General features: G+C 45.9%; 1 protein-coding gene across 1 annotated transcript in view; it reads right to left on the minus strand.

The window, feature by feature from the left end:
* Positions 1 to 16,816: 16,816 nt before the first annotated feature.
* The window catches only part of LOC111149051 (annexin A3), a 49,552-nt gene continuing 40,266 nt past the window's right edge, over positions 16,817 to 26,102 (minus strand). The window contains exons 11-13 of the mRNA XM_022505952.1: positions 25,584 to 25,642; positions 24,044 to 24,166; positions 16,817 to 17,214 (exon numbers count right to left, since the gene is read on the minus strand). Of these exons, the coding sequence (XP_022361660.1) occupies positions 17,155 to 17,214; positions 24,044 to 24,166; positions 25,584 to 25,642 (242 nt within the window). The 3' untranslated portion in view covers positions 16,817 to 17,154. The remainder of the gene's footprint in view (positions 17,215 to 24,043; positions 24,167 to 25,583; positions 25,643 to 26,102) is intronic.

Raw genomic sequence — 26,102 nt, forward strand, 5'->3', positions numbered from 1 at the left:
CCTTCGGCTCAGGTCATGATCCCAGCGTCCTGGGATCGAGTCCCACATCGGGCTCCTTGCTCAGCAGGGAGCCTGCTTCTCCCTCTGCCTCTGCCTGCCACTCTATCTGCTTGTGTTCACTCTCGCTCTCTCTCTCTCTCTGACAAATAAATAAATAAAATCTTATAAAAAAAAGAATTTTAAGTATTTTTATGGGCTCTTAAAAGTCTTGCAGGCCCTAGACACTGACTACTGGGTCTAACGGGTAAATCCGCCCTGATGGCATTCGGCCCCCTAGACTGCAGCTGAAGTGGTGTGTTTGTGGGGCCCCGGTTCGTTCCTTCCTTCCTTCCTTCCTTCCTTCCTTCCTTCCTTCCTTTTCTTTCTTTTTAAAGATTTTATTTATTTATTTGACAGATCACAAGTAGGCAGAGAGGCAGGCAGAGAGAGAAGAGGAAGCAGGCTCCCTGCTGAGCAGAGCGCGCTATGCGGGGCTCGATCCCAGGACCCTGAGACGGTGACCTGAGCTGAAGGCAGAGGCTCAACCCACTGAGCCACCAGGTGCCCCAGGAATCCATTCTTCATCTCTTTCCTCCTTCCCTGGCCTGAAGCATGCTCGCCTCCGAAATCATGGTTCTCCGGGTTCCTCCAGCACGGCGGGCTTGCCCTGTCCCACTCCCTTGGATTGGTGCGTGAGGTGCAGCGCCGCTTGCCTTCCTCTCCCCGGGGATTTCTCACCCTCCCACCGCCCTCCTCGCTCTCCTCTGGTCACACGAAGCCCGCGCCCTTCTCAGCGCGGGGACTCCAGGATCTGTTCGCACTTCCGCAGACGTGGCTGACTCATGCCCCTTCATCTGTCCCCAGTTCCTGACCATCACCTTCGGTGACCTCAAAATCCATGTCAACCTTTCGGATTCCTTGAAACCAGGCGCGTTTCCTGGACTCCGGAGCTCCTTCTCCGGCCCACCGGCGTCCGAAGAACCGCACTCAGGGCTCACGGAGCAGGTCTGCTTCTCGGGTTCCTGTCCCACTCGCAGGAGAGCCTGTCCCCTCCTGCCCCCTGCCCATCCCAGGCAGGGCCTGTCCCCCCTGCCCCCTGTCCATCCCAGGCAGGGCCTGTCCCCTCCTGCCCCCTGCCCATCCCAGGCAGGGCCTGTCCCCTCCTGCCCCCTGCCCATCCCAGGCAGGGCCTGTCCCCTCCTGCCCCCTGCCCATCCCAGGCAGGGCCTGTCCCCTCCTGCCCCCTGCCCATCCCAGGCAGGGCCTGTCCCTTCCTGCCCCCTGCCCATCCCAGGACGTCTGTCTGCAGCTTCCCTGGCAGCTGCCCCGCGTCACACGATCTATCCTACTTCGTCCACCGACTCTGTTTGCCTCTCCTGCTCCTGTCTCGCTGGAACGACCGGCCCCTTTGCGAGCCCCCGTGTCCCAGACGTGACCTCCCGAGACCCCCGGAAACACACGGGAAGCCCCGGGACGCGGGGCTGGACACTGGGCAGATGATCATTGCTCGGGCTTCTCGTCCTCACGGCTCCTGGTCCTAGTCCGCCCCCTCATTCTTTCCCGTCTTGTGTTCCCGAGTGACACTGTTTGGGGAGGAAGCTCGTTCTGGGGACGAGGCTCCTGTCCCGCCCCGCGCTCCGGAGCAGCGGCACCGCGGCTCGTGCTTCTCCCTCCCCGCCCGCGCGGAGACCCGGCCGTCCTGGTCGCCTCTGCCCGCATCAGCCGCCCCTTCCGTCCGTCCTGGTCGCCTCTGCCCGCATCAGCCGCCCCTTCCGTCCGTCCTGGTCGCCTCTGCCCGCATCAGCCGCCCCTTCCGTCCGTCCTGGTCGCCTCTGCCCGCATCAGCCGCCCCTTCCGGCCGTCCTGGTCGCCTCTGCCCGCATCAGCCGCCCCTTCCGTCCCTCGGCGTCTCGCCCAGCAGCCTCACGCCGCCGCACAGCTGTGCCCCAGAGCGATCTGACTAGTCTCGGGTGGGTCCCCCAGACACAGACCCCGAGAGGAGGACGCGGGGCCCCGGCGGCTCCGGAAGGTGAACGCGGACGCGACCCCGAGGCAGGAAGGCGGGCAGCGGGGAGCGCGGGCGGCGGCTTAGGACTGTGGGCCCCGGGGGCTCCGTGTCCCTGGAGGTCTCCGAGAGGCCGTGTAACCACTACCTCCCGCTCTCCGCAGTCGGGGGCTCTCCCGGGGGCCTTGGCCCGCAGGCGCGTCCCTTCATCCTGCCCTAGTGTGGGCCGAGGCAAACCCCGACCGCCGGATAAGGGCTGAACGCAGACGGCCTCGGGCACGCCGAGTAGCCGCAGCACGTGTGCGATGCTCCGCCACGGGTAGGGGGGAGGCACCAGTACCATCCTGTTCCTTCCTACCCCCCAGCTTTACCGAACCAGGTCCCCATCCCTGTTCCTAGTTCCCCATCCCTTCATTCAGTGCACTAGGTACTCACGGGGACACTGTTTTGTTTATCCTCTTGACCAGGTAAGTTGTCATGGTCTCAATTTTACGTAATTTAACATATAGAAGTTAAGATGAAGTACCCTTGGGGGTGCCTGGCTCACTTGGCTGGTAGAGTGTGCAACTCTTGATCTTGTGGTCATGAGTTCGAGCCCCACACTGGGGGTAGAGTTTGCTTAGGAAAGAAGGGGAGAAAGAAAGAGAGAGAGAAAGGGAGGGAGAGAGAGAAAGAGAAAGAGGGAAGAAAGAGAGAGAGAGAGAAAGAGGGACACCTAGGTGGCTCAGTCGTTAAGTGTCTGCCTTGGGCTCAGGTCGTGATCCCAGGGTTCTGGGATCGAGCCCCACATTGGGCTCCCTGGGAATCCTGCTTCTCCCTCTCCCACTCCCCCTGCTTGTGTTCCCTCTCTCGCTGTCTCTCTCTCTCTCTCTCTCTGTCAAATAAATAAATAAAACCTTTTTAAAAAAGAAGAAGAAAGAAAGAAAGAAAGAAAGAAAGAGAGAAAGAGAGAAGGAAAGGGAGGAGGGAAGGAAAGAAAGGAAGAAAGACAAAAAAGTTGAGTAACTTCCAAAATTACCCAGCTAGTAAGTTCTGGAACTGTGATTTAAAGACTCTAACATTCACGCATTTTCTAGTATAGAAGAAAACCAAGGACAGAGTCTTGGGAGAATATCCACCATTATAAGCAAGATCCCGGAGTAAGAAGAGAGGGGTTCGGAGTAGAAGCAGGGTCAGAAGGGTTATTTTGGAGCTGTGTGTGTGTGACCCTCTTCATCTAAGACTACCTTCCCACTGTTCACCACCTCCATGTCTATCCATGCAGCCTTCCAAAGCTCCTACAGCAGAATTTACTGTTTTCCTCCAGAGACCCTCACACAATTCCTGAGAAAAAAAATCAGATACAGTGCCATCTCCAGAATAAGTAATTCCTGGTAAAAATGTAATAAGTACTCAGTATTATTAACAACTCTATATTGATCACCTAATAGGGGCCGTGCACTGGGCTAGATGCTAAAAGTACAATGATGGACCACAAATACTCCCCCACAGAAGGCATGAGTCGATGAAAGACATAGTCTAATTCTGAATATGAAATACACCACATTCTCAAACGGACTTTCATTGTACAGAAGCATCAGCTAATTAGGGCCACTTATCATGTGCAATTAAGGTGAATCTAGTACTCAGTAATTTTTTCTTAGTTTGGTTCTGCCTAGACATATTTTCAACATTAACAAGGGTAGATAACGTTGATCAGAAAGGGCAGACTCTTCATGGGATTGACGTGCGGAAGACATGAAATGGTAAATGCCAGATCCAACCCATTTTATGTAATTTCTCACATTTGCCTGCATTCACCAGCTGTGGGTTCCACAAAAATAGATGCGGATTTATTTCATTTTTTAAATTTTTCTGTCAACTTGATTGAGATGTAATTGATATACATGTAATTGATAAATATATGCACTATAACATTGCGTGAGTTTAAGGTGTATAGTACAATGATGTGGTAAGCACAGGTCACCACAGTAGACTTAGTCAGCGTCTGTTATCATCCATAGTTGCACACTCTTCTCCTGCAGGGAGAACTCTCAAGACTGGCTCTTGGCAACCATCGTCGTCACCAGAACTTATTTTTCTCGTGGGATGCTGATTTATTCTCATTTACTCATATATATTTGGCTTTTCAAATAATGCTTAGCACACAATACGTCTTCAATGAACCTTTATGGGCTCAATGAATGACATAGATACTATTATTCCAATTTTACAGATGAAATAGATACTCTGAGAGACTGAGTGATTTTCCCCAATTTCTCAAAGCTAGTTGTTAGAAGAGTTAGGATACATGAGGTCTTTCCAAATCCCCTGTACCTAAGGGCCCCTGTAGGGCAAGCAGCATGGCGCGGAGGCCCCAGCCGGCCATCCATACGTGTTGTCCATTCACCACCGTCTCCGTACAGATGTCCTGGCTGTTGGCGTTAAGGGACAAAGGGTGACAGCTGCTTCTCCTTCAGAGCTCTGCGTGATCTCCTTGTTCCCTGGGCTCCCTCTCTGGACGCCTGCTCTCCTCCCACTCCAGAAACTGTGGACTCCCCCACGGCTCTGGCCCGAGACCCACTGACCCTCGGGATAGTTGCCTGCACGTCTGCACAGCGCTTCAGCTCACACGGCACTGGCCGGTGACCCGACCTTGAGAAGCTGCCAGCTCCTCCTCTCTGAATGGGCCGAGCGCTGCTGTGGGGAAAGGGCGCCCGACCGGTTGCAGGGAAGCTGGGTACCAGAGAAAAGCTGGGTCGGTGTTCCCACCGCGCTTCCCCACCGTGCCCTGCCTTCGCACACTCGGGAGCGCTGAAGCCCTGAGCCGGACGACTTGCGGCTCCGGACATGCGCACGTGGAGGGGCTCACCTTGACTCGGGCGCTCACGGCTGTCAGGTGCATGTCGCGCTTGCTCGGGGCGTGAAGCCGGAGGGTTCTTGGGAAGGGGAGTTTCTGGACGCTTCTCCCCTTGGAAAATAAAGAGCTTTGCGACTGGGGCCCCTCTTGCGTCAAAGCACCACAGTGAGAATCAAGCACACAAACTGGGGAGCCATGGCTACTTGGCCTGCGTTGGGGCCCCAGAACAATCTAGCTGAGTGCTCCAGGGGGCACTTAACCTTTCTGAGCCTCCGTTTCCTAACTAGTAAATGGACGTAAGGTTACCGTCTCAGGGAGTTGTGGGGACAAGATGAAATACGATATACACGTGACTCACGGGGACGGTAAAGAAAACCGTGCGTTATCACTGAGCCGGGACGCAGGGAAGGGCTGGTGCAGGGAACACCCACCGGATCTCCGGGGCTGTTTGTGAGAAGAGAACGTGAGGTCTTAAAGCCAACGTTCAGGGGAAACGGGGTTCTCCATCTCTGTGAGGAATCAAGAACATGCTGACATTTGTTAAGCTGAGAAAGTTCCCCATGGTTCCTACGCAGTCCTTTACTGGTCTCGCCACCATTACTCAAAGTAAAACCTTTGAAACAAAAAAGATCTTGTACTTGTTATATAGCAAAAGAGAATGGGAAATTGGGGAAAGGTATAAATAGTTTCCACTCTTTACTGTATTTCAAATGTTGTAGTAGGTGCTCTTAGTTAGGTAACTTTTGTTACCTCATTTAATTCTTCTGATCTTCCAAAACAGATCTAACCAGTCCCTCTTTGGGCTTTTTTTTTTTAAGATTTTATTTATTTATTTGACAGAGATCACAAGTAGGCAGAGAGGCAGGCAGAGAGAGAGGAGGAAGCAGGCTCCCTGCTGAGCAGAGAGCCTGATGTGGGGCTCGATCCCAGGACCCTGGGATCATGACCTGAGCTGAAGGCAGAGGCTTAACTGGCTGAGGCACCCAGGCACCCCCTCCTTGGGCCTTTGACACTACTAAATTATTACCCTCCTCTTTTTAAAAATTAAGATATAATAGGACATATTATATTAGCTTCAGGTAGACAACATAATGATTGGCACATGTAGGTGTTACAAAATAATCATCACCTTATGTCTGGTTAACATGCATCACCACACATAATTACATTGTTTTTCCCCTTGTGATGAGAACTTTTGAGAGCTACTCTGTTAGTTAACGTTCAAATACATAACACAGTATTATTCACTATCATCACTATATTGTACATTACAGCCTCAGGACTTACTGATAACTGGAAGTTTGTACCCTTTGACCACCGTCTCCCATTTTACCCGTCCCCCAACCTCCACCTCTGACAAATACTAATCTGTTTGTTCTTTGTATCTATGAGCTAGGGGTTTTTTTAGATTCCACATATAAGTGAGATCATACAGTATTTGTCTTTCTCTAGCCAACTTATTTCACTACTCTTGTCTCATAAGCAGAAGGCAATGGGGGATCAGTGTAGCTAAGTAACTTACCCAAAGTTACACAGCAAGCAGGTGGTATTTGAACCCAGAGTGTGGCTTCAGAGCTTACTCTTTTCTTTATGCCTAGGAAGGGGAAGGCCAGGGAGACTGTCCTACAGAAAGAAGACAGGGTCATCACAATGAGGAGGTCAAGAGCAGCCCAGGAGAAGTAGGACAACTGCAGCGTCCTCAAAGACAGAACCAGAGAAAGCCCCTGCGGAGTTTCCCCACAGGGGCTTTCTCTGGGAGATTGTAAATTCTGGGAAACCTTGGACCTCCCAAGAAGTTGCTAGCTGCACCTGGCCCAGCCAAACCACATATCCAAAACCCAGAAGAAAAAGTAAGGAGAAAATCAAGAACGGACAGTTTGTTGCCTGGCCGCCAGGGATGGTCTCCATACTGAAATGATTAAAAGCAGACTAAACAATGCAAATACTTCTCTTTGTCGTGTCAACATTGCTGAAGTTAGCCAGAGAGCAAAGCAGAGGGTTTAGGGAAAGACGTGAGGTAAAGAGAGGAATGAAACTGCTTTTCTCCCTGTTACCAAGTCTCCTCTTCAGAAACACGTCTGGGTAAATTGGAGACATTTGCCGGTCATTGCTGTTGAATGCAGCTTCCACGGTGGCACACCATGGTGCGGGCTGGTGCATAAGAGACCTGGGATAACCATTACAGACCCTGGGCTGGTTGGCCCTGCCTGTAGCACATTCTAGCATTTTATTAGAGTACTAATGGAGATCTGAGGGGAAGCACAGAAAGCCAGAAAAGTAGGACATTCCCCACCGTTCCTTCCCATCCACTTCCTAGGAAAGACCCAGCTTTGAGTATATGTAAGATGGATCTTACACTGGCTCTACTCCGTGGTAGGGAGGTCTATGCGGTTCTCATAGGACAAAATGTAATTAGCATCTGTTCTGTGGGGTCCATCACGAAGAAGACCGAACTGTCTGTAGACACCTTCAAAAGAGGGTTCCGTGACATTTCTCAATCAGAGAGAGGGAGGTACATCAAAGTTTCCACCAGATACCTCAGACACAGGAAAACAGGTGAGAATAAAGGATGGACTCTCTGACACTCAGGGCCCAGAGGTGACCTCTTCATTGAGAATTAACAGCTCAATTATCGCATGCATTACTTCTGCATGATTTTCCGATATAATCAAATAATACACAATCACAGCAGTTCTTGGGAGCCTGTGCTCATCTCTGTACTGATCTTCACATCTTCCAAGTCCTTACTGGTTAACTCCTTTAATGCCTGGCTCCAAGTTTCTGTCCCCAGGGGATCCTTCCCCACAGAACCCATCATTCCTTCATTTCAGCTCAAGGTGAATTTTAATAACCTTTCTTATACTTCATGTAGAAATGTTTTAAAATTATTAGACCAGTAACCTGTCTGATAATTTGTAAACTGTTTAAAATTTGCAAAACACAATTTGGAAAAAAGAAGAGAATTAGTTCCCTGTAATCTTACCAACTCGGAGATAAACTGTTCATGTCATGTATGTTGGTTTCCAGTCTTTCTGTTTTCTTTCTCACTGCTTTATCAACACATTCTTTTTCTCCATTTAGCAAAATATATGAGTATCTCTTTTACATATCCATCTGTCTCTATATCACTATATCTTTTTGTACACCTTAAGGGTGAGGAGTAGTCCATAACATTTTTAATAGCATTATTACAAAGCCTATCACAGCTCCCTGCGGTAATCATGAATAGTTAGCATGTATGTAGGGCTTCCTATATGCTGGGCCAGTCTAAGTACTTACATCCGTTGATCCACTTCATCTGTGTAATTCTAGGTGACTGGTTTAATTATTACTATTATTAAAATTTCACAGATAAGGAAACTGAGGCATAAAAGGTTTAAATAATTTGCCCATGATCTCATAGCCAGTAAGTTTAGAGCTGGAATTTCAACCTGAGCTAGACTGGCTTCAGACTCAAAACCACTGCCATGTATGGCATTAGTATTCATTGAGCACCTAATAATTTGCATTTTCTACAATTATCTTTAATTCTGAAAGTTAGGAACAACAGGTGTGAATCTTCTTGGAGGTCAAACAGCTGTGAAGTGGGGCAGCCAAGTCTGCCTAATCCTCAAGCCCATCTACCACCAGCACCAGCACCACCACTAAAATCCCCCAACCACCACCATCATCATCGCCAACATCCCCACCACCACCATCACAACCACCATCATCACCAATATCACCAGCACCACCTGCCTCTGCTAACTAGCTAGGTATCTGTCCTCACTCTCCCTTTCTCATGCCCCAGATCATCAGCTCTTTGAAGTAAGGATATATGTAGCTTTATTCATCTTTATAACCCATCACCTAGCACAGTTCCCAGGCCATGGTTACCATGTCAAAATACTTGAAGGAAGAAAGGACTGTAAGAGTTGGTTTGACAGAAAGCAACCAAAGAAGATATTTTATATGAGATTAGTTAACACCTGTTTAAACAGAATTTGCAGTGCATGCTCTGGGTTTTTCTTTGCAGACTCGGGTCTCTAACACAAAACAAAATGAAAAATGTACATCTTCCACATTGGAAATCTCCAAGCTCCATGTCAGGAATGTGGCCAAGAGCACCGATACAGGTCAGCTCCGCCCCAGCTTACTGTGGTTCTCTGAGGGGAGACGTGAATTTGGCTCTTTCTCACCCACGTCCCACCCGGGACCTTCGTTCTCCCCACCTCCTACCTCATGGTGGCAAGTTCCTTTGCGTAGGAGCTGGTTTGATCACAATGTCCTTTTTCAAAGGTCTCTTTTGCCTTGTACCAAGGTTAATATTGTATCAATTGTTACTTCAGGGTGAGCTCAGAGCTCTGCAAAGTCACTCTGGGCCATTATTTATTGCCACATCCAGTTGCACAAAGCTTGTGCCGAAAGAGGACTAATGTAGGTTTTCATGGCCCATTTTCCCTAACACATGGTTGTGTTTTAAGAAGGCGTACAGCTGAACGTGCAGTTTGGGCGTCTTGAGTTTGGGGGTTGGGGATTTCTTATTACAGTTTACTGCGAGAGCCTCCCATGCGACTCCTCACTTGTAGCCCTCCTCTCCTCTGGAAATTCTCCCACTTTCGACTTTGTAAAAGCCACAGACACAGGCAAGCTCTGGCCTCAGAGCAGGGCTGACCTTCTGGTAGATAAAACTGGCATAAAGCTGAGTTTGTTGAAACTGGAAGAAACACAGTACTAGTAAATCAGTTTATACGCAAGCAACCAGTACTTGCTTTGCTTTAAGAGTCCCACGAGAGACGTACCGAGAGTGCGTGGGAAACAGCTACGTTTGCCAGTTTGCCAGGGTAGAGGCGAAGAGAGATCTGGGGTACTTTCCGTGGTTCATAAAACGCAAGGTTACAGGGCAGGAGATTGCCGAGAGGTTTGCTTTATCTTCTCTAATTACGAACTAGGAGAGTTAGCGGTACGACCTCCGCAGATCCCCCGAGTGGACGGACCGTAAGCAACCGCAGGTCTGCCAACCCGAGCCAGGGGATACCGGCTCGCGTTTCCCGAGTGCGCAGGAGCCGGCAGGCCCCGGGCTCGGAGCTTTGCTCGAACTGACTCACTGCAACCTCACACCCGGCTGAATCTCCACGATAAGGGCTGTGGCCCTCCTGGCTCTACAGATAAGGAAACTGAGGCACGGAAACGCTCAGGAATTGGCTGCCTCTCGGGTCACGCAGTTAACAACAGGGGGACGGGAACTAAGCCTAGGGAACCTGTCTTCAGAGCGTGTGCAGCTGATCCCTGAACGCACAGATGTGACCCGAGAGCACTGGTGTCGGCGGGCATTTCCCTTGGAAACGTCCAAGGCCAGTCCCAGAGTTACCATCACTGCGAGGGACTGAAAGACGCCTCCGTTCTTGATTCTGCAAGGGCTCCTCCGCCGCGTCCTCCCATCTGCTGGGCAAGTCCAGCTCCGTGCGACGACTGGACCTACTGTCGACTGAGCTAAATTCTGCCCGTGCCCTGCTTCACTCAGCCCTCACGGCAACTAGGTATGGCAGAGGCGGTCGTTCCCAAGCACAGCACGAAGCTGCCGAGGGTTTAAGCATTTGTCAAAGACTTTAACAGAGAAGGGAGCCAGCGCTTGCGTCTCCTTGGGTCGGACTCCGAAACCTCGGCTTCCGAGACAGATGGTGGAAATCAGAGGTTGTCAGTGTGACGTGAGATTAGGAAAGTGGAAAAAGGAGAAGATACACATATGGAAAGTCTGAATGACAGGATTTTAACACTTCCTTCAGTACGCCCTCATCGATAGGCTGAAGAATGTCCTATGCTCTATCTTCATTTGTCATCTCGTAGCTCCTAAGGAACAGACCCGATATCCCCTCACTGCAGCATGAGGCACACCAGTCTCCTGCCTTCAGCAGATCCCTGCTCACAGCATCCACAACTCTCTCCAGTTTGCTAATTTTCTCCTCTTCTCAGTCCTCGGGGACTAAACTTAGCCTGCACCGAGATGCCTCCCATGTGCTCCCTTAGGCGGGTGACCCGCGGAAAAGTTAATCTACATTTCATGTCAACGCAGATGGTCTTGGGAATCGTGAGGAACAGAGGATTAAATTAAATGATCCATATGTTCCATTAAGGAGAACTTTACAGCAGCAATAAGGAGCCCCGGCCATAGCAAATACCCAACAGACAGTACCATGAAGACGTTTCCGAAGAGTTCAGATTTGGCCTAGATATTCTGAAGCGATTAAACTGGGTTTTGCCTTTGGGACACAGAGCCACGGGGTCCACTTTGAACTCGACCTGCCACCTTGTGGAAATTGAAGGCAACAAGAAACGTGGCCTCTGAAAGACGCACGGTTAGAGTAATATGATCTACACGAGCATTTACTGAGGGCTTAGCACATGCTACGAACTGTGCTGAACGCCTTAAGATTTTATTTATTTATTCAACAGAGAAAGAGAGAGATCACAAGTAGGCAGAGAGGCAGGCAGGAGAGAGAGAGGAGGAAGCAGGCTCCCGGCTGAACAGAGAGCCTGACGTGGGGCTCGATCCCAGGACCCTGAGATCATGACCTGAGCCAAAGGCAGAGGCTTAACCCACTGAGCTACCTAGGCGCCCCTGCTGAATGCCTTTTAAATGCTTTCTCATTTATGTATCAAAATAACTTTATAAGGTAGGAGCTATCCCTACCCCCATTTTAAAGTGAGGAATATGTGGGTTTGCAAAGTAAAGTAACTTCCCTAAAGTCACACATCAGGGAACATGACCCCAGGGCCCATGCACTGAACCATGGCACTGCTCTGTGCCCTATCCTGCCCTCTCATTCTCCTGTAGTATTAAAATACTTACATAAGCATTGTCGGTCTTTGGCAGGGTCACTTACAACAACCTTGCATCCTGAGAGGGCCGTGTTCCATCAGAATCATCAGAAACATGCACTTAGCACCTACCAGCGGGTCCAACGGATGCGAGGCCAGAAGAATGGGAGGAGAGGGTTGCAGCAGGAGAGCTTTCCCTGCACGTCTCGTTATCTGCGTTCCTCTCTCTCTGCGGTGTCTGTTAAGGGATCGTCATTCCCTTCAGGTTCTCACCTTCCTCCTACTCACTTACACACAGACACCAACAGGCCTGGATTCTAAACCTCGGCTTCCCTGCTGCGTAGCCTTGGACCAGCAACCTAACCTTTCTGGGCCTCATTTTCCGGATCTGTAAAATGGGGATAATATGGATATATAGAACCATGCTCTGTTGCACAAAGTACTTAAGACAGAGAAATAAGTTACTTAAGACATAAATAAATAAATTACTTATTTATAAATGAATGACTAATACATGAGATCTACAGTATCTAGCACAGTGCTCGGCACATTGTAAGTGCTGATTCAATTCATACAACAAGGACCGACTATCCTAACCTCAGTCCTACAGTCCTTCATCCCATGTGAAGAGCATTTAGTACTTCGGAGGATAACCGCATCACTGTTTCCTGTGCTCCTGACAACAACCTGAGGCTACTGGCAGGAAAGGCCTACTGTCCCGTGCCACACATCACTGTCATGAAAACAGATTGTGCGCCCACTTGGAATAGGGACGTGGGCTAGGAATCTAGGGATGTATAACACACGCACTGGTATCCACAATGGTTCAGTGGGTGGCGTTTTCTATGTCAGAGTACACAGTCAATCCCTGGGAAAGGAAAGGTATGAGATAACAGAAAGTACATATATATTGGTCTCTACTCCGGTCCCTGGCACAGAACTCTTGAAACTCTTGTCATTTCCTAAGTGATAAGAGCCTCGGGAGCATCTTCTAATATGTGATCTTTGCTAATGAGGAGGAGACTCTGGGCGGGTTCTGGATGGCTCCTGGATGAAGGCTGTGAGGTCAAACCACGATTAGAATGTTAAATGGTCATCCCTGCCTCCCACTCTCTTGAGAGGGGAGAACGGCTAACAAGGGAATGAGTGATGACCATGCCTACGTGATAAAGCCTCCGACAGTATGGAGTCCAGAGAGCTCCTAGGCTGGTGGACACACGGAGGTGCTGGGAGAGAGGCTCACCAGGAGATGACACGGACGTTTCACGCGCCTTCCCACGAACCTCGACCTACACGTTCCCTCTGTCTTGATGTTCATCTGCATCCTTTTTCATACACTTTTATAATAAACTGGTAATTGTAAATAAATAGTTCCCTGGATTCTGGGGGCCAGTCTAGCAAACTAATCGAACCCAAGGAACCTCTGATCTCTAGCTGGTTGATCAGACGCGCAGGTGATAACCTGCACTTGTGGTTGACATCAGAGTTGGGGATGGGGGTGCATCTTGTAGGACTGAGCCCTTTGCTTTGAGACCTAATGCTAGATCCAGACAGCGTCAGGGTGAGTTGAATTGTAGGACATCCAGCTGGTGTTGGAGATTGCTTGTTGGAACCCACCTGTTCCCCCAACATTGGAAATTGGTGATCGGTACCACTAGAGAGAAAAATCCACATTCTTCCTAGTTACACTCTGCCCTTTACTAACTCAAGATGAAGGCTACTACTGTGGTCACAGTGAGGCACCATAGTTCAAAGAAGCACAGGTGGGTAGGGAGCCAGGGAAATTTATGTTTCTCTACCTCCTTGAGAGCAACTTTGTGGCCTCCTAGAAATTATATTTATGACATACACAATGGAATGATACACAGAAGTCAAAATAAATAAAATAGGTGATAGGCAATGACATGGCTATCATTTAGCAAAATAATATTAAATGAAAAAAGTAAGTCTCAGAGATTACATAAACACAAGACTCACTTAGTAAAGCATAAAATTAAATGGAAAACTCTATCAAAAGAAAGCAAGGGGACAATCAACATGGAATTTGGAATGGTAGTTAGGTCAAGTAGGGAGGTACGGGGAGGGTGGGAGGGGACAGTCATGTGGTAGGCAGCAAGTTGTTGTAAAAGTCTCAGTGTTCATGTGGGAGAGTAGTTTCCAAAGGGTTTATTACATTATAGACATCAAAAAAGAGAGAGAAGAATGAATGGGAAGGGGAGGACAAAGGAAACAGAGAAAGAAGGAAGGAAGGGAAGAAAAAAAATGTATGTGGGAGAGCTCTAGTGAAGCAAACCATTTTTCCAGAGGAAAAGAGAACAGTTCATATCAAAATCCAAAGGGGGCAGAGAGTACTTCTCAATAACGTTGGAGAATGTGGGCAAGATTAAAATCTGGTATTGCCATTTCAGGGGTTTGGCTTGATGTTAAGTAAAGGAGAACCTACAGGCATTTGAACTCGTTGCTTCTCCAGAAGTCCCAATACCCTGGCCAGCTTCACAAAATACTTCTCCCTACGGTGATGGGTAGCTTGGAAAAAGTAATGTGTATATCAGTAAAATTTCTGAACTTTTTCCAAGCCTGTCTATACTGTAATGGTACTAATTTCCTCTCCCCAAGCCTGGGAAGCGGAGACAGGTATATCTACAAAGGTTTAACTGACTACCTTAAATTCACTTCCGGAGCTCAAATGCATAGAGGAAAAAGAAGTTCATTCATCTAATAGAGATTTATTACATGTGTTTTTGTGTACCAAGCACGTTCTAAGAATTAGGCCTAGTGCAGTGAATGCAATGGACAAAAGTCCCTGCCTTCAAAGAGCTGCCATAGCAGGGCTGCAAAGAACAGCAACCCTGGGACAGGATATAGCCTATGGCCAAATAGTGGAGTTAGCTCTTTGGGTTTAAATCCTGGCTCTTCCAGTGGGCAAATTACTTAATTTCTCTCCGGTTCCATTCCTGTATCTGTGAGTTAGTCGGTGCATTGTAAACTTCCTTCAGGATTAATGACTTCATATACGCTACGCTCTTTCACGTGGTGCCTGATATACTGAAAGTACTCAAGGAGTAGTAGCAATGACTTATTGCTTGGTAAGACACTCACTCCCTAAATCACTGAAGCCAAAATCATGGGGCAAACTGGACACCTGACCGCCTTGATTGCTATATTCTACCAATTTTAGTTCTTAAGCATGTACGTGGATTTTTGTTCTCCCTTGCCATTATCCTAACTTAGGCTGACCCTTCGTGACTTGATCATAGAATGAACTTGCCAAGGGGGCTCCTGCCTCTAGCTTTCTTCTCCCAGACATTTTTCTCCCCTGGGCAAACATTTGACATCATTTCTCTGACTGAAATCCTCCTGGAAGGGTGCCTGGGTGGCTCAGTTGGTTAAGCTTCTGCCTTCAGCTCAGGTCATAATCCCCAAGTCTCAGATCTAGCCCTGCACCAGGCTCCCTACTCAGTGGGAGTCTGTTTCTCCCTCTGCCTGCTGCTCCCTCCCCCTTCCCACTCCCCTATCCCGCTGGTGCTCTGTCTCTCTTTCTCAAATAAATGAATAAAAAAACTTAAAAAATTAAAATCTTAAAAAAAATGGGAGACCTGGGTGGCTCAGTCGGTTAAGTGGTTGCCTTTGGCTCATGGGATCGAGTCCCCCATCAGCTCCCTGATCAGTGGGGAGCCTGCTTCTCCCTCTGCCTCTGCCTGTGTCTTTGTCTGCTTGTGCTCTCTCTCTTTCTCTGACAAATGAATAAAATCTTAAAAAAAAAAAATCTTAAAAAAAAAAAAAAAAGGAAGAAATCCTCCTGGAATGCTCCTTCCATCCATGACTCTCCCTTGCTTATAAACTCTTTAGCACGAGACCTTTATGATCTGGCCTCCGGTCACCAGTCACCATACCCCCACCTTCTCCTCTGAGCTTCCATCACACTAACCTTTGGGTAGAAGCACGCACACGCTGTGCTGGTTCCTAACTCTGTGACTTTGCAAGTGCTCTGAGCTACCTGGAGAGCCTCTCTTCTCTGTCCTTACTGGTGGAGTCCGTGACCTCTGATAGGCTGGATCAGAGCCAGCCTCCGTACGGCTTCTCTCTTGCACAATACCATTTCCCTGAATGCAGGCAGTATGTCATGATGTGATTGAATGCATGTGTCTCTCTCCCAAAATAGATTTTGAGTTCTTTGGCAAAAGCAAATGAGTCTTGGTCTTCTCGGTCTATCCAATACGTCCTTAGCACAGAGCTTGGCGAACCGAAGCCTGTTGAGGAATGGTTGCAATGCTGTTGTGATCATTTTGATGTTGCCTGGCAGTCATGAAAACGTGGAAATTGAACACTCCTGTCCAGGCGCAGGGCTAAGTGCTTTGAGGGTGCTACCTTACTTAATCATTAGAAAGCCCTGGGAGAAAGGTTGGTGCTAGACTTGTCAGCATCTTGCAGATGAGGAAGCTTCAGCTGAGCAGACTTTGGTAGTTCCCAGGGTCACCGAACCAGCAAATGGTAGGGCAGGAAGTCAAAACCACATGTGTCGGACTCTAAATCCTGGTGCTTTTCTTTCTCTATGCATTTTTGGAAACACCAGAACAAGAAATAATTTGTCTGTCCTTCTGAAAGGTCTCGGGATGTTTGCCAGTGGAATGCATCGGTTAAAAGCCTGGACTCCTACCTCCCAGTTTCTGTGGCTCACATGTCCGTCATTTCTACTCCAGTCCCGACCAGTAACTGCAACGCGTCAGTGCTACCTTACATGTTTCACGTTAGTCAACACACTTCGTCTTGGGTCACTGGCGAAGATAACATGAGGGCTTTTTTTAAAATGCAAACTAATTTTAGAGCAAAAGCAACCTTAGAGAATCGATTCTACATACCCATTCTGGGAAAGTAGAATTTAGCATGAAGCGACTACAGCTCGTGCTTGCCGTTCTGATGGGAGTGGGTAGACTCTTGGCTCAGCAGATGGCTCTGGAGGGCTGAGCTCTCCTCCCGCGACGCCACGCCCGGAGCGCGATCACAGCTAGAGGGAGCAGGCCGGGATCCCACACGGCCTCATTCTAGTCTTTTCTTAGAGATAAATGTGATTAATAAGGGCATAGATAAAGCAGCAACAGCTTTTATAACAAAAATGAGTTTTAAAATATCATTGATTGCTGGAGACCAGACACAACACAAATGTTGGCATTTGCTGAAAACAAGCAGATAAATTCCCTTTCACAAAGGCAACAACTTTTATTGACTCTGATTACACATTTAGTGTGTTAGAATTCTACAAAGATTCTCGCTTCCTAGGCAGAAAAATAATTTGTGTTGTATTAGCAGATCCTTCACACCATTTAAAAATTTCATGTATGAATTACTACGTGAGGCTGACGTGCTCCGCTGTAATCACTATTTGCTGTTATTACGGAACGACGGAAATGTCGGTTAGGAAAACGGTCTGCTGTGTACACTTGCTTATACTTTTCATACTCTGAGAAAGGAGTGAGTAGAGCTGTTGGAAAGGCCCATCGTGGGCACAGCGACCTTCGGAGACGAGCTTCTTGACTCAGTCGTCTCCTCCACAGATCTTTAAGAGTGTGACTTCATAGTCTCCAGAAGTATCCGACTGTAAGGAACAGGAGAGGACAGATGTAGCATAAATAACGAGGGGCCAAAACGGAATCAAATCCCACGGCTCTAGGGGATTCACTGGGGTGAGACTCACGACCCAGTTCATTTAGGAAAACGCACCTGGAATTCCGTCATCCTTCAGACCTGAGTGTAATTATTTTCCAGCCTAACCTCTTCTTCACAATATGTAATGTTCAAATTCTTCCTCATTCATCGCAATTAAATCTCAATTTGGGTTTAAGAAAATAAGATTGCATCAATTACATAACACTACATAATATTACTTTCCCAACAAAACTTTTAAAACTGGTAATTTTAATAATATTAATATCAAACACTTGCTCTTCGCAGAGTTAACTACTTTAATCTTATAACCCTTATAACTCTATGCGGTAGGTACCCTAAATATGTCCATTTAATGAGAGATGAGAAAAACAGAGTTTAGGAGACTTGCTCCAAGTCCTTTAGAGAATAAGCAGCAGAGGTAGGATTCAAAGCCAGATAGCCTGATGCCTTAACACCATGCTGCCTCGCCTGACTTAGGAAACTGGAACAGACTACATTCCCAGAGAGGATTCGTCTCAGTCCCTCTCCCCGAAGCGAGCCAAAACCCAGCGTGGTTCACAACAGACACCACGTGAGACTGAGGCTTCATGTACAAAGATGCCATATTTGCTGTGCAAAACAGGTAAAAGTTTTATATAGCACCAGAGGGAAAACTTGGCTTTTAATCTAGACTGCCTAACACCCTCACGTTATTCTTATTTTATTCACGGCATCTCAAAGAGCGAGCACTTCTTCTCACTTAAGTTTCACATCGGGATAAATACGATAGCAGGAATGCAAGGACGCAATGAAGAAGGGTCATTGAGAGAAGAGGTTAGGAAGCGCTTTCATAATGAGATGCAAAAGGCATTAATATACATTCTCCTGTTCTATACAGATTGTAGTTCTTCCTCTGCTGGTTTTTCTGAGGCTTGCTCTGCCATATGTTATAATCTCCGGAACCGCTGATAAACCAACTCTGTGTATTAAAACAGCTCCCGTTAGCCATCTCTGACCAAGCTGCAAACAATTTCTCGTGGTTCTATCCGTCAGGCAAGAAAATTCATCCAAGTAGCTCGACAGAGCTCTAGCTAAATTCTGATCCACTGCTGACGTCAAACAAAGTCCATCCTTTCTTCTACCTCTATGCCTTCACGCCTTCTAGTAAAATAGCTCTTCTATTTATATGGCATTTTAGACACTTTATTATCATGAAAAAAGTCAATGTATTTTCAGAATCTTTGAATATAAATTATGTCTTCCTAAATAGGCCCTATTAATTGCTCTCAAGAAACTACTTGTCTCTGTTGGCATAGTTTTAACAGCGCTACTTGCCATCCTCTCTTCTCCCATCTTTGATCCCATCTTTTGTCCTCTACATTTAAGCCATCCTGCCAATTATTTCTTTGCAGTGTTTTTTAAGTTATTCCTTTTTCCATCTGACCGTGACAAATCAACTCTAGGCTTGCATCTCTTGCCGCTAGTTTCCTTGGTTCTAGATTCATCAACTGTATTCTCCAAGGTGTTCGTTCTTACTGCTTTGTGAATCAAGTCCAAGGGCCACCATGTCCATCAAGCCCTTACTTTTCCTGTAAGTAGTGCTGGCTTTTTCTTCTTCCTCTCCAGCATCCTTACCTTTGTCTTTTTTGCAGACTCATCTTCAGCTATCCAGTCATCAATTGTGAGTAATGCTTAAATCTCAATTTTAAACTTTCTTCTCTTCTCAACCTAGATTTTCTCCATAGGGGGCTTTCATTCATGTCCAACTACTCAGTAACATAATTGACTCTGGAAGTATATCTCATGCCATGAAATTCTGACCCAACAATTCTACTGATAGTTTCGAAGACATCTCTAACTCAACGAGTACAAAACCAAACTCATGAACTTTGTTTCTCACTCTCAAAAAAGAAAAAGAAAACAAAAACGAAAACCTAAAGCCTGACCTTGCAGAGGATGGCACCACTATCTGATCCCAAGTTAGAAACCTAGGAGTCATCCGTGACCCCTCCTCTTTCTTATTCCTTACAGCAAGATAGCACAAGTCCTCTAAGTTTTAATTCCTAAATGTCTTTTGAGTCTTTGTTCTTTGCTCTCTTTGCATTAGTACTTTGCATTACCCAGTCACAGCCCCTCCAGTATGACCAATAAAATAACTCAGCACCCCCAAATCTCCGTTCTTATGTCCAATTCATTCCCTGTAGTTACAGGGATCTTTTTAAAATGTACTTCTGATCATGACACTACGCACTTAAAATGAAAACTCTCCAGTATTTTTGGGCAAAAGACAAAATCCTTAAACACTGCCCAAATGGTCCTGGGTGATTTGGTCCCTCTGGCCTTATTTTTCATCATGTTTCCTTACCATGAGGTCTTTCCACTGTAATTCCTTTTCCTTTTGTTAGTATGCTCTACTGACTCTCCGACCCCACAACCCCTGTCTGTTCTTTTTCGATCTGAATCGTAACTTCCTCATAGAAGCTTTTCTTATAGGTCGGATCCTCCTATCATACAGTCTTACAGCACAATATCTCTTTCCTTTACATTTAACATAGTTGTAATTTTACATTCATTTGTGGTTCCATAAGGGCAGGAAACTTTTTTTTTTCCCCTTTGCTTGTAACTATAACTCTGAGCCAGGCACATAATATGCATTCAGCAAAATTTTTAACTGAATGAATGAAACACAAATTCTGGGATCTCCAAACTCTCTTTTGACTAAATTCATCTCACCACTTGGATTTTGTTTTTCAGCATTCCCCAAGGCAGACCCCCTAATCGATCAAGAGCCTTACTACTTCTTTCCGCCTTTCCTTACCATATGCACATTCCTGAAGCATTCACTTGAGTCGCTGCTGAGCAACATAGCGCCTGCCCACAGGAGGCACTCAACACGAGCTTAGTAAACCTGAAAGGCAGGATCAAGACCCATTTGCCCAAGAAACATTCCCTAGCTAATCCCAAATGTCTTTACTCTCAATTCATAGATAGGTTAGTGTCCTCTGTACTATACACAATCTAGTATTTCATTGTGTGCTGTCTCATATTATCTTCTGTTTTATGTTCCCCTCAAATCTCCACATAGACTATGAATTGAGGATGGCCACTATGTTTTCCATTAAAGACCCTGGAATTGTACCATTTATTAAATAGCTACTTAATTTCTTTGCTCAATGAAAACTACCAAGGAAATGTAATTTCATCCAAATTTTGTATTAATATCTTACTATTAGATAGTAAGAGATACATTTGTTTTTCACCTGCCTTCTCCCTGTCCCCTTCCTCTCCCCAGTCATCACCTAGGGAAGGTGTTAGTGAATGGAGATATGTCCAAAGTATGGGCAGAAGGCAGAGGAAGACAGAACCAAAGGTCAGATGATGTACAAAATGGAACTCTGGCTCCCAAATCATGGAGATTTAAGCAACAAAAAGATCCTATTCATCAGTATTGAAATGTAATGAGATTATTTAATATTTTATACTTAATAATGTATATTTGTTTGCTTGTTTTTTTGCAATGTGATTTGTGCTTTTGTTGTTTAAAAATTTTTTCCCTGCTTCCGGGTCACAAAGGTAATTCTCGCATTTTCTTAGATTAACTTTCTAATTTTATCTTTTATAGTTTGGTTTTCAGTTCATCTCCAGTTTACCAGTGATGTAGTATCCAGTTTTATTCTTTGCTGTAGGGCCAACCAGGTTTCCCAATGCATTTTTACTAAATAATCTGTCCTTCCTCTACTGATTTGTGGTGCCCCCCTAGACTGTGAGCTTCCACAAACAACTGGGGTTGTCTCTGAGGTCTCCCTTCTGTTCCACTGATTCACGCGTCTGTTCTCATTCCAAAATGACACTTAACACGATTAATAACTGCTTTGCATCATGTCAGTCTCTAGTAGAACGAGCCCTTTCCCTGCCTTTATGCTTCATATTTACGGTCGATTAGTCATGACTCTTCATTCCTTCCTATAATGTTAAAGTAACTTAATCAAGTTCCTCAAAGAAACCCAGCTAGAATGTTGATTGAAATTCCATTTGATTCACAGCTTACTTGGACGAATAACTGACACCTTTATAATATCCTATCACATCACTCAAGTGCATATCCACTATCTCTCATTCACTGACATGTGTTACAGCGTTTGTAACAGTCTTAACATCTTCTCCATGGAGTTATGGAGTCTTGGTCAAGTGAATTCCTGGATAATTTATAGTTTTTCACTTCTATTTTGAATGGTATCTTAATTTTGATTATACAGTGTAAGAGATACTATTAATTTTTAGAGGTTGATCTTTATTGGGCAACATTGCTGAATTTTTATTAGTGATGATAACCTAATTCCTGTTGATTTTTCTAGAAAGACGATTGTATTTACTGAAAATAATGAAAGCTTCAACTTTTCTGTTTCAATCTTTACACGTTTTTTTTTTCTTCCTTTCCAGTACTGTCTAGGATCTTAGTCCTCTGTAAGATAGTATTAAGGTATATTGGTAGTAGTGGTAGTATAGTATTTATTAGTATGTTGGGAGCATTGTTGTTGTGGTCCCTATTTCAAAGGAACTGCATCTAAAGTTTCTGCACTGAGTCTAATAAGTCTGCATTTGCTGTAACATGTTGGTACGGAAGCTTTATCAATTTAAGGAGGTTTGCTTCTATTCTTTTATTTAAAATATTTTATTTATTTATTTGACAGAGAGAGATCACAAGTAGGCAGAGAGGCAGGCAGAGAGAGAGGGGGAAGCAGGCTCCCCACTGAGCAGAGAGCCCGATGCGGGGCTCGATCCCAGGACCCTGAGATCATGGCCTGAGCTGAAGGCAGAGGCTTTAACCCACTGAGCCACCCAGGCGCCCAGGTTTGCTTCTATTCTTAATTTGGTGACATGTTTTTTTTATCATAAATAGGTATTGATCCTTTTCAAAAGCTTTTTCTGCAAAGATTGAAATAATTATACAATTATCTTTTATATGTGTGGAATGTGGGCAATCATATTAATTAATTGTCTGATGCTGAGCCATCCTTTTATTCCTTTTATTATTATAAAATAAATTATTTTATTTATTTATTAGCCTCAAGTGAGGCTAAACCTCACTTGATTTTGATGTGTTACTTTTTTAATAAACTGATATATTCAGTTAGTATTTTACTCTTTGTTATCTATGTTCATAAATGAAATGTATTTGCAATTTTCTTTATCCTCTGTCTTTGGAATCAAGATTATACTAAATTCATGGAATTAACTAGGCAGGTTTCATTTTTCCTATTTTCTGGTCCAACCTGTGTAGATAGGAATATCTGTTCCTTGAAAGTTTGGTGAAGTTCACCTGTGAGTCTATGTGAGCCTGGGATTTGGGGAGAGAAAGGTCTTTGGCTTCCTTTTTCATTTGTTTCATGCTTATTGATCTAGCTCAAGCTCTCTTTTTTCCCCAATCCAACCTTAACATTTCATTTTTAAAACATGCACATTAGGTGACAGAAATGAAAAAACCTCATGTAATTTTCTTCTTTTTTTTAGTTGTCTCTCAATTCATCTCATGTAATTTTCAATTACAAATTGAATTCTTTAGCAATGGATCTTTCTTTTCTATCAAGATACGCATAGCTTAGATGTGTCCTAATATAGTAAGCCTCAATTAGCCAGCCATCAGAGGAGGGAGAACTAATGGTTAATTTAATTTTCTAATTTGCTGAGGGTGAACTGAAGGCCTTGTGTTTCAACCTTGTTACTGGCAATCTTTATAAAATGTATGAGTCTACTTTTCTGCCTTAGTAAGTACAATATGGTTAATGTTATTAAATCTTCCCGTGTTGACTGAAACTATTGTAATGTGTCAGAATCGATTCAATTGCATGGAGTGGGAGCTGATGAAATCCTTGCTAAGCCCTGGGCGCAGTCTGAGGGCTGTCTCTCTGAGTAAGTTCCTGATTTCAATGTAAGCATGTATGTCTCCTGCAAAGGTTTAGTGTAAAAACAGAAGCTCTGGCTGAAAGAAAAAAAAGGATTTGTTTTGGTGAATGAATCTAGCCGATTCAGTGATGTGCAGATGGAGATGGTTGCTAATGTTTACCGAGATTACAAGTGTACTTACATCTGCCTCAGCAATCCCACCGACCCACGAGAATTTATCCCTTCGATACGCCTGTACCTTATGGAACTTTGTATGCGTATCACAACACTGTTTATAACAGCAAGAAACTGGAAACATCTCTTAACATGGCAGGTGCAAATATATAAATAACAGAATGATATGTCGCTGTTAAAAGAACGAGAAAGTTCCTGTAAACTGTAAACTGAAATCAGATGCGCTCCGAAGTACAGAACCATCCGTATCCTGAGTAAAACAAGAGGAAATCGGACTCTGCTGAAACTAACATGACATTGTACGTCAACCAGACTTGTAGTAAAAATAGGAAATTTAAAACGTGTATTTTCCTTTCCTTCTCTTGTCATCAAGAAAAGTTGAAATAAATTAAAATACTGTAATATCAAAACAGGTAAATAACTTGCAAGTACAATGCACAAAAGAAGAACAGTTAATGGCCACTAAACCTGAAAAAAAAATGTTGAGTGTCTATTATGTGCCTGGGGTTTTAGAGCTAAAAATAATCACCATCTTTAGGAGACATTTTGTTATTACTATTTTAAACTCAGAAAACACATTTATGCACTGACAGGGAGAGAGAAAACTCAGTCACACATCTCTAAGTTTTAAGGATTATACAAGAAAGACGATGAGTGGAGAAAGACAAAATGTATTCTGCTATTTTTAACAGGAGACTTACTTTAATTGCCGAATATAGGGAATAGCCATATTGCTTCTTAAACTCCGCTCGAATGTCCAAAAGGTCCATTTCTGATCTGGAAACCATGATTCGGTTCAGAGTGAACTCATCGGTTCCAGCACCCTGTGAAGAAACACAGGTATCCACAGGACGAATGTCACAGGTCACAAGACCACATACAGATCTGTATTTGTGGGAAACAGACGATGGCACACAAAATATTCAGCCACAGGGACTCTTCTTCACTCACTTGTCATCAAGCCTCATCATGCATAGATTCAAGAAATATTTTTCGAGCGCTTGCTCCAGGCCACCACCTTCCCCAAATGCCAGAGGTGAGAGCCAGGCCTTCAGTTTCGTGACGGTTATACTACGGAATCCAGCACGTGGGGTACGGAGTCCTGTGGGAGTGGACGTTAGGAGGGCCTGAAGCAGACCAAGGATTAGGAAGGGCCTGCCTGAGAAAGCAGTGTTTGACCTGGGGCCGAAGTAATCCACCACAGGAAGAAAATCTACTACATGCCGGACCCGGCTCCACGCACTGAGCGTACGGCAGCCGACGGCTCCAATTCTACCCCGGCTGGCATGGAGTCTACGTTGTCATAGATGGGGAGGGAACAGAAAGAAAATCAACACGTTGGTTGCATAAACAGTAAGAAGAACCACGGAGTGGAGTGTGACTGAAAGGAAGCCAGTCCTCCCGTTCAGCCGGGAAAGACCCCTCTTGCCCGGTGACCTGAGAGATGAGAAGGAGCCAGCCAGCCAGAGGTCGACCTGGAGGAGGTCCATCCCAGGCAGAGAGGACAACACACGCAAAGACTCCGCTGTGGGAAGACAGCTGGCTAGTCAAGGACAGAAAGAAGGCCCAGGTGGCCGAGGCATAGAGGGCAAGGATGGGGGCCGGGAACCGGATAACTCCAGAGAGTCGGGCGAGGCTAGTTCCTGTCGGGGCAAGTCACTGAGTGACTGAACACGGGACAGCCCTTGGTGGGGGGTGAGGTGGGGGACATGATGTGTTCACTTTGGACATAACTTTGAAGGCACGTGGGGACCTCCATAGGAAATGTCCAGTAAAGAGACAGAAGTAAGCATCTTCTAATGTGCCGGGCTCAGGGCCGGGACCTGGAGATGGAAAAGAGCTAGAAAAACGCCTGTACTGAGGGACCTCACCATCTGGCAGCAGCAGCAGACAGGGAGGCGCAGGGTTTCTGTGGCATGAAAGGCTGCTGACTCAACTTGGCTGATTTTAAGAAAGACGCTGGAGAGGACACTGGGCTGCACGGGTCAGCCTTGAGGTTTGGGGTTCTAAACCAAGTCTTACTGCCTTCACGGACTGTGATGTGGGGAGATAATTTAGTCAACGCCTCACTGTACCTGTCTCTAGAATGCTTAGGACATTCACTGTCAACCTCCGAGACAAAAGAGGACTACTCCAGGGAAGGAAGGGGCACGGGACGCCCTCAGTACTCAGCATGATGCAATGCTGTTTAGTATTCTCCTGGAGGGAGACTAAGAATGTGTATGAAATTTGCAGACCCACCTTTAAAGCCTGATGAAGTCTTTCCGCTAAAAAGGCAGGCATGTTTCTGGCACAATGAACTGTCACAAAGAGGAAAGTAAAGTTCAGTTTCACTGAATAGAAATTGAGTTAATCTACGGTAACACGCTTTTTAAAAAGATTCTTTGCGTCACCATACTATTCTGCCCCCTCATGACTGCCGGCTTTATTTAGGATGGAGCAGCGGATGCTTCACCTGAATTTCAAAGGCTTACCACGTCGTGTTCACAGGGAACTTTAGCACAGTCATTATCTTTAGTCAGAGGAAAACGGAATTACCTGCCTAGGAAGCTCCCGCAGCGGCTGGCTCATCTCCAGATCCCAGGCGCACCAACACCTACGCGTACACTGATGACTCCCTAGGGTGGACACGTGCCCCGTTCCCAGCGTCTCTGACTGCTGATAAAGAACTTGGGCCCAGAGACTGCAGAGCCCTCCCGGGGGGACCGATCGGCTTATGTAGCGGTGTTTGTGTCAGCCTGTTAATCCACAGCTCCGGGA

This window comes from Enhydra lutris, unplaced genomic scaffold (assembly GCF_002288905.1).
Source record: "Enhydra lutris kenyoni isolate GAN:26980312 unplaced genomic scaffold, ASM228890v2 scaffoldscaffold21, whole genome shotgun sequence".
NCBI classification, from domain to species: domain Eukaryota; kingdom Metazoa; phylum Chordata; class Mammalia; order Carnivora; family Mustelidae; genus Enhydra; species Enhydra lutris.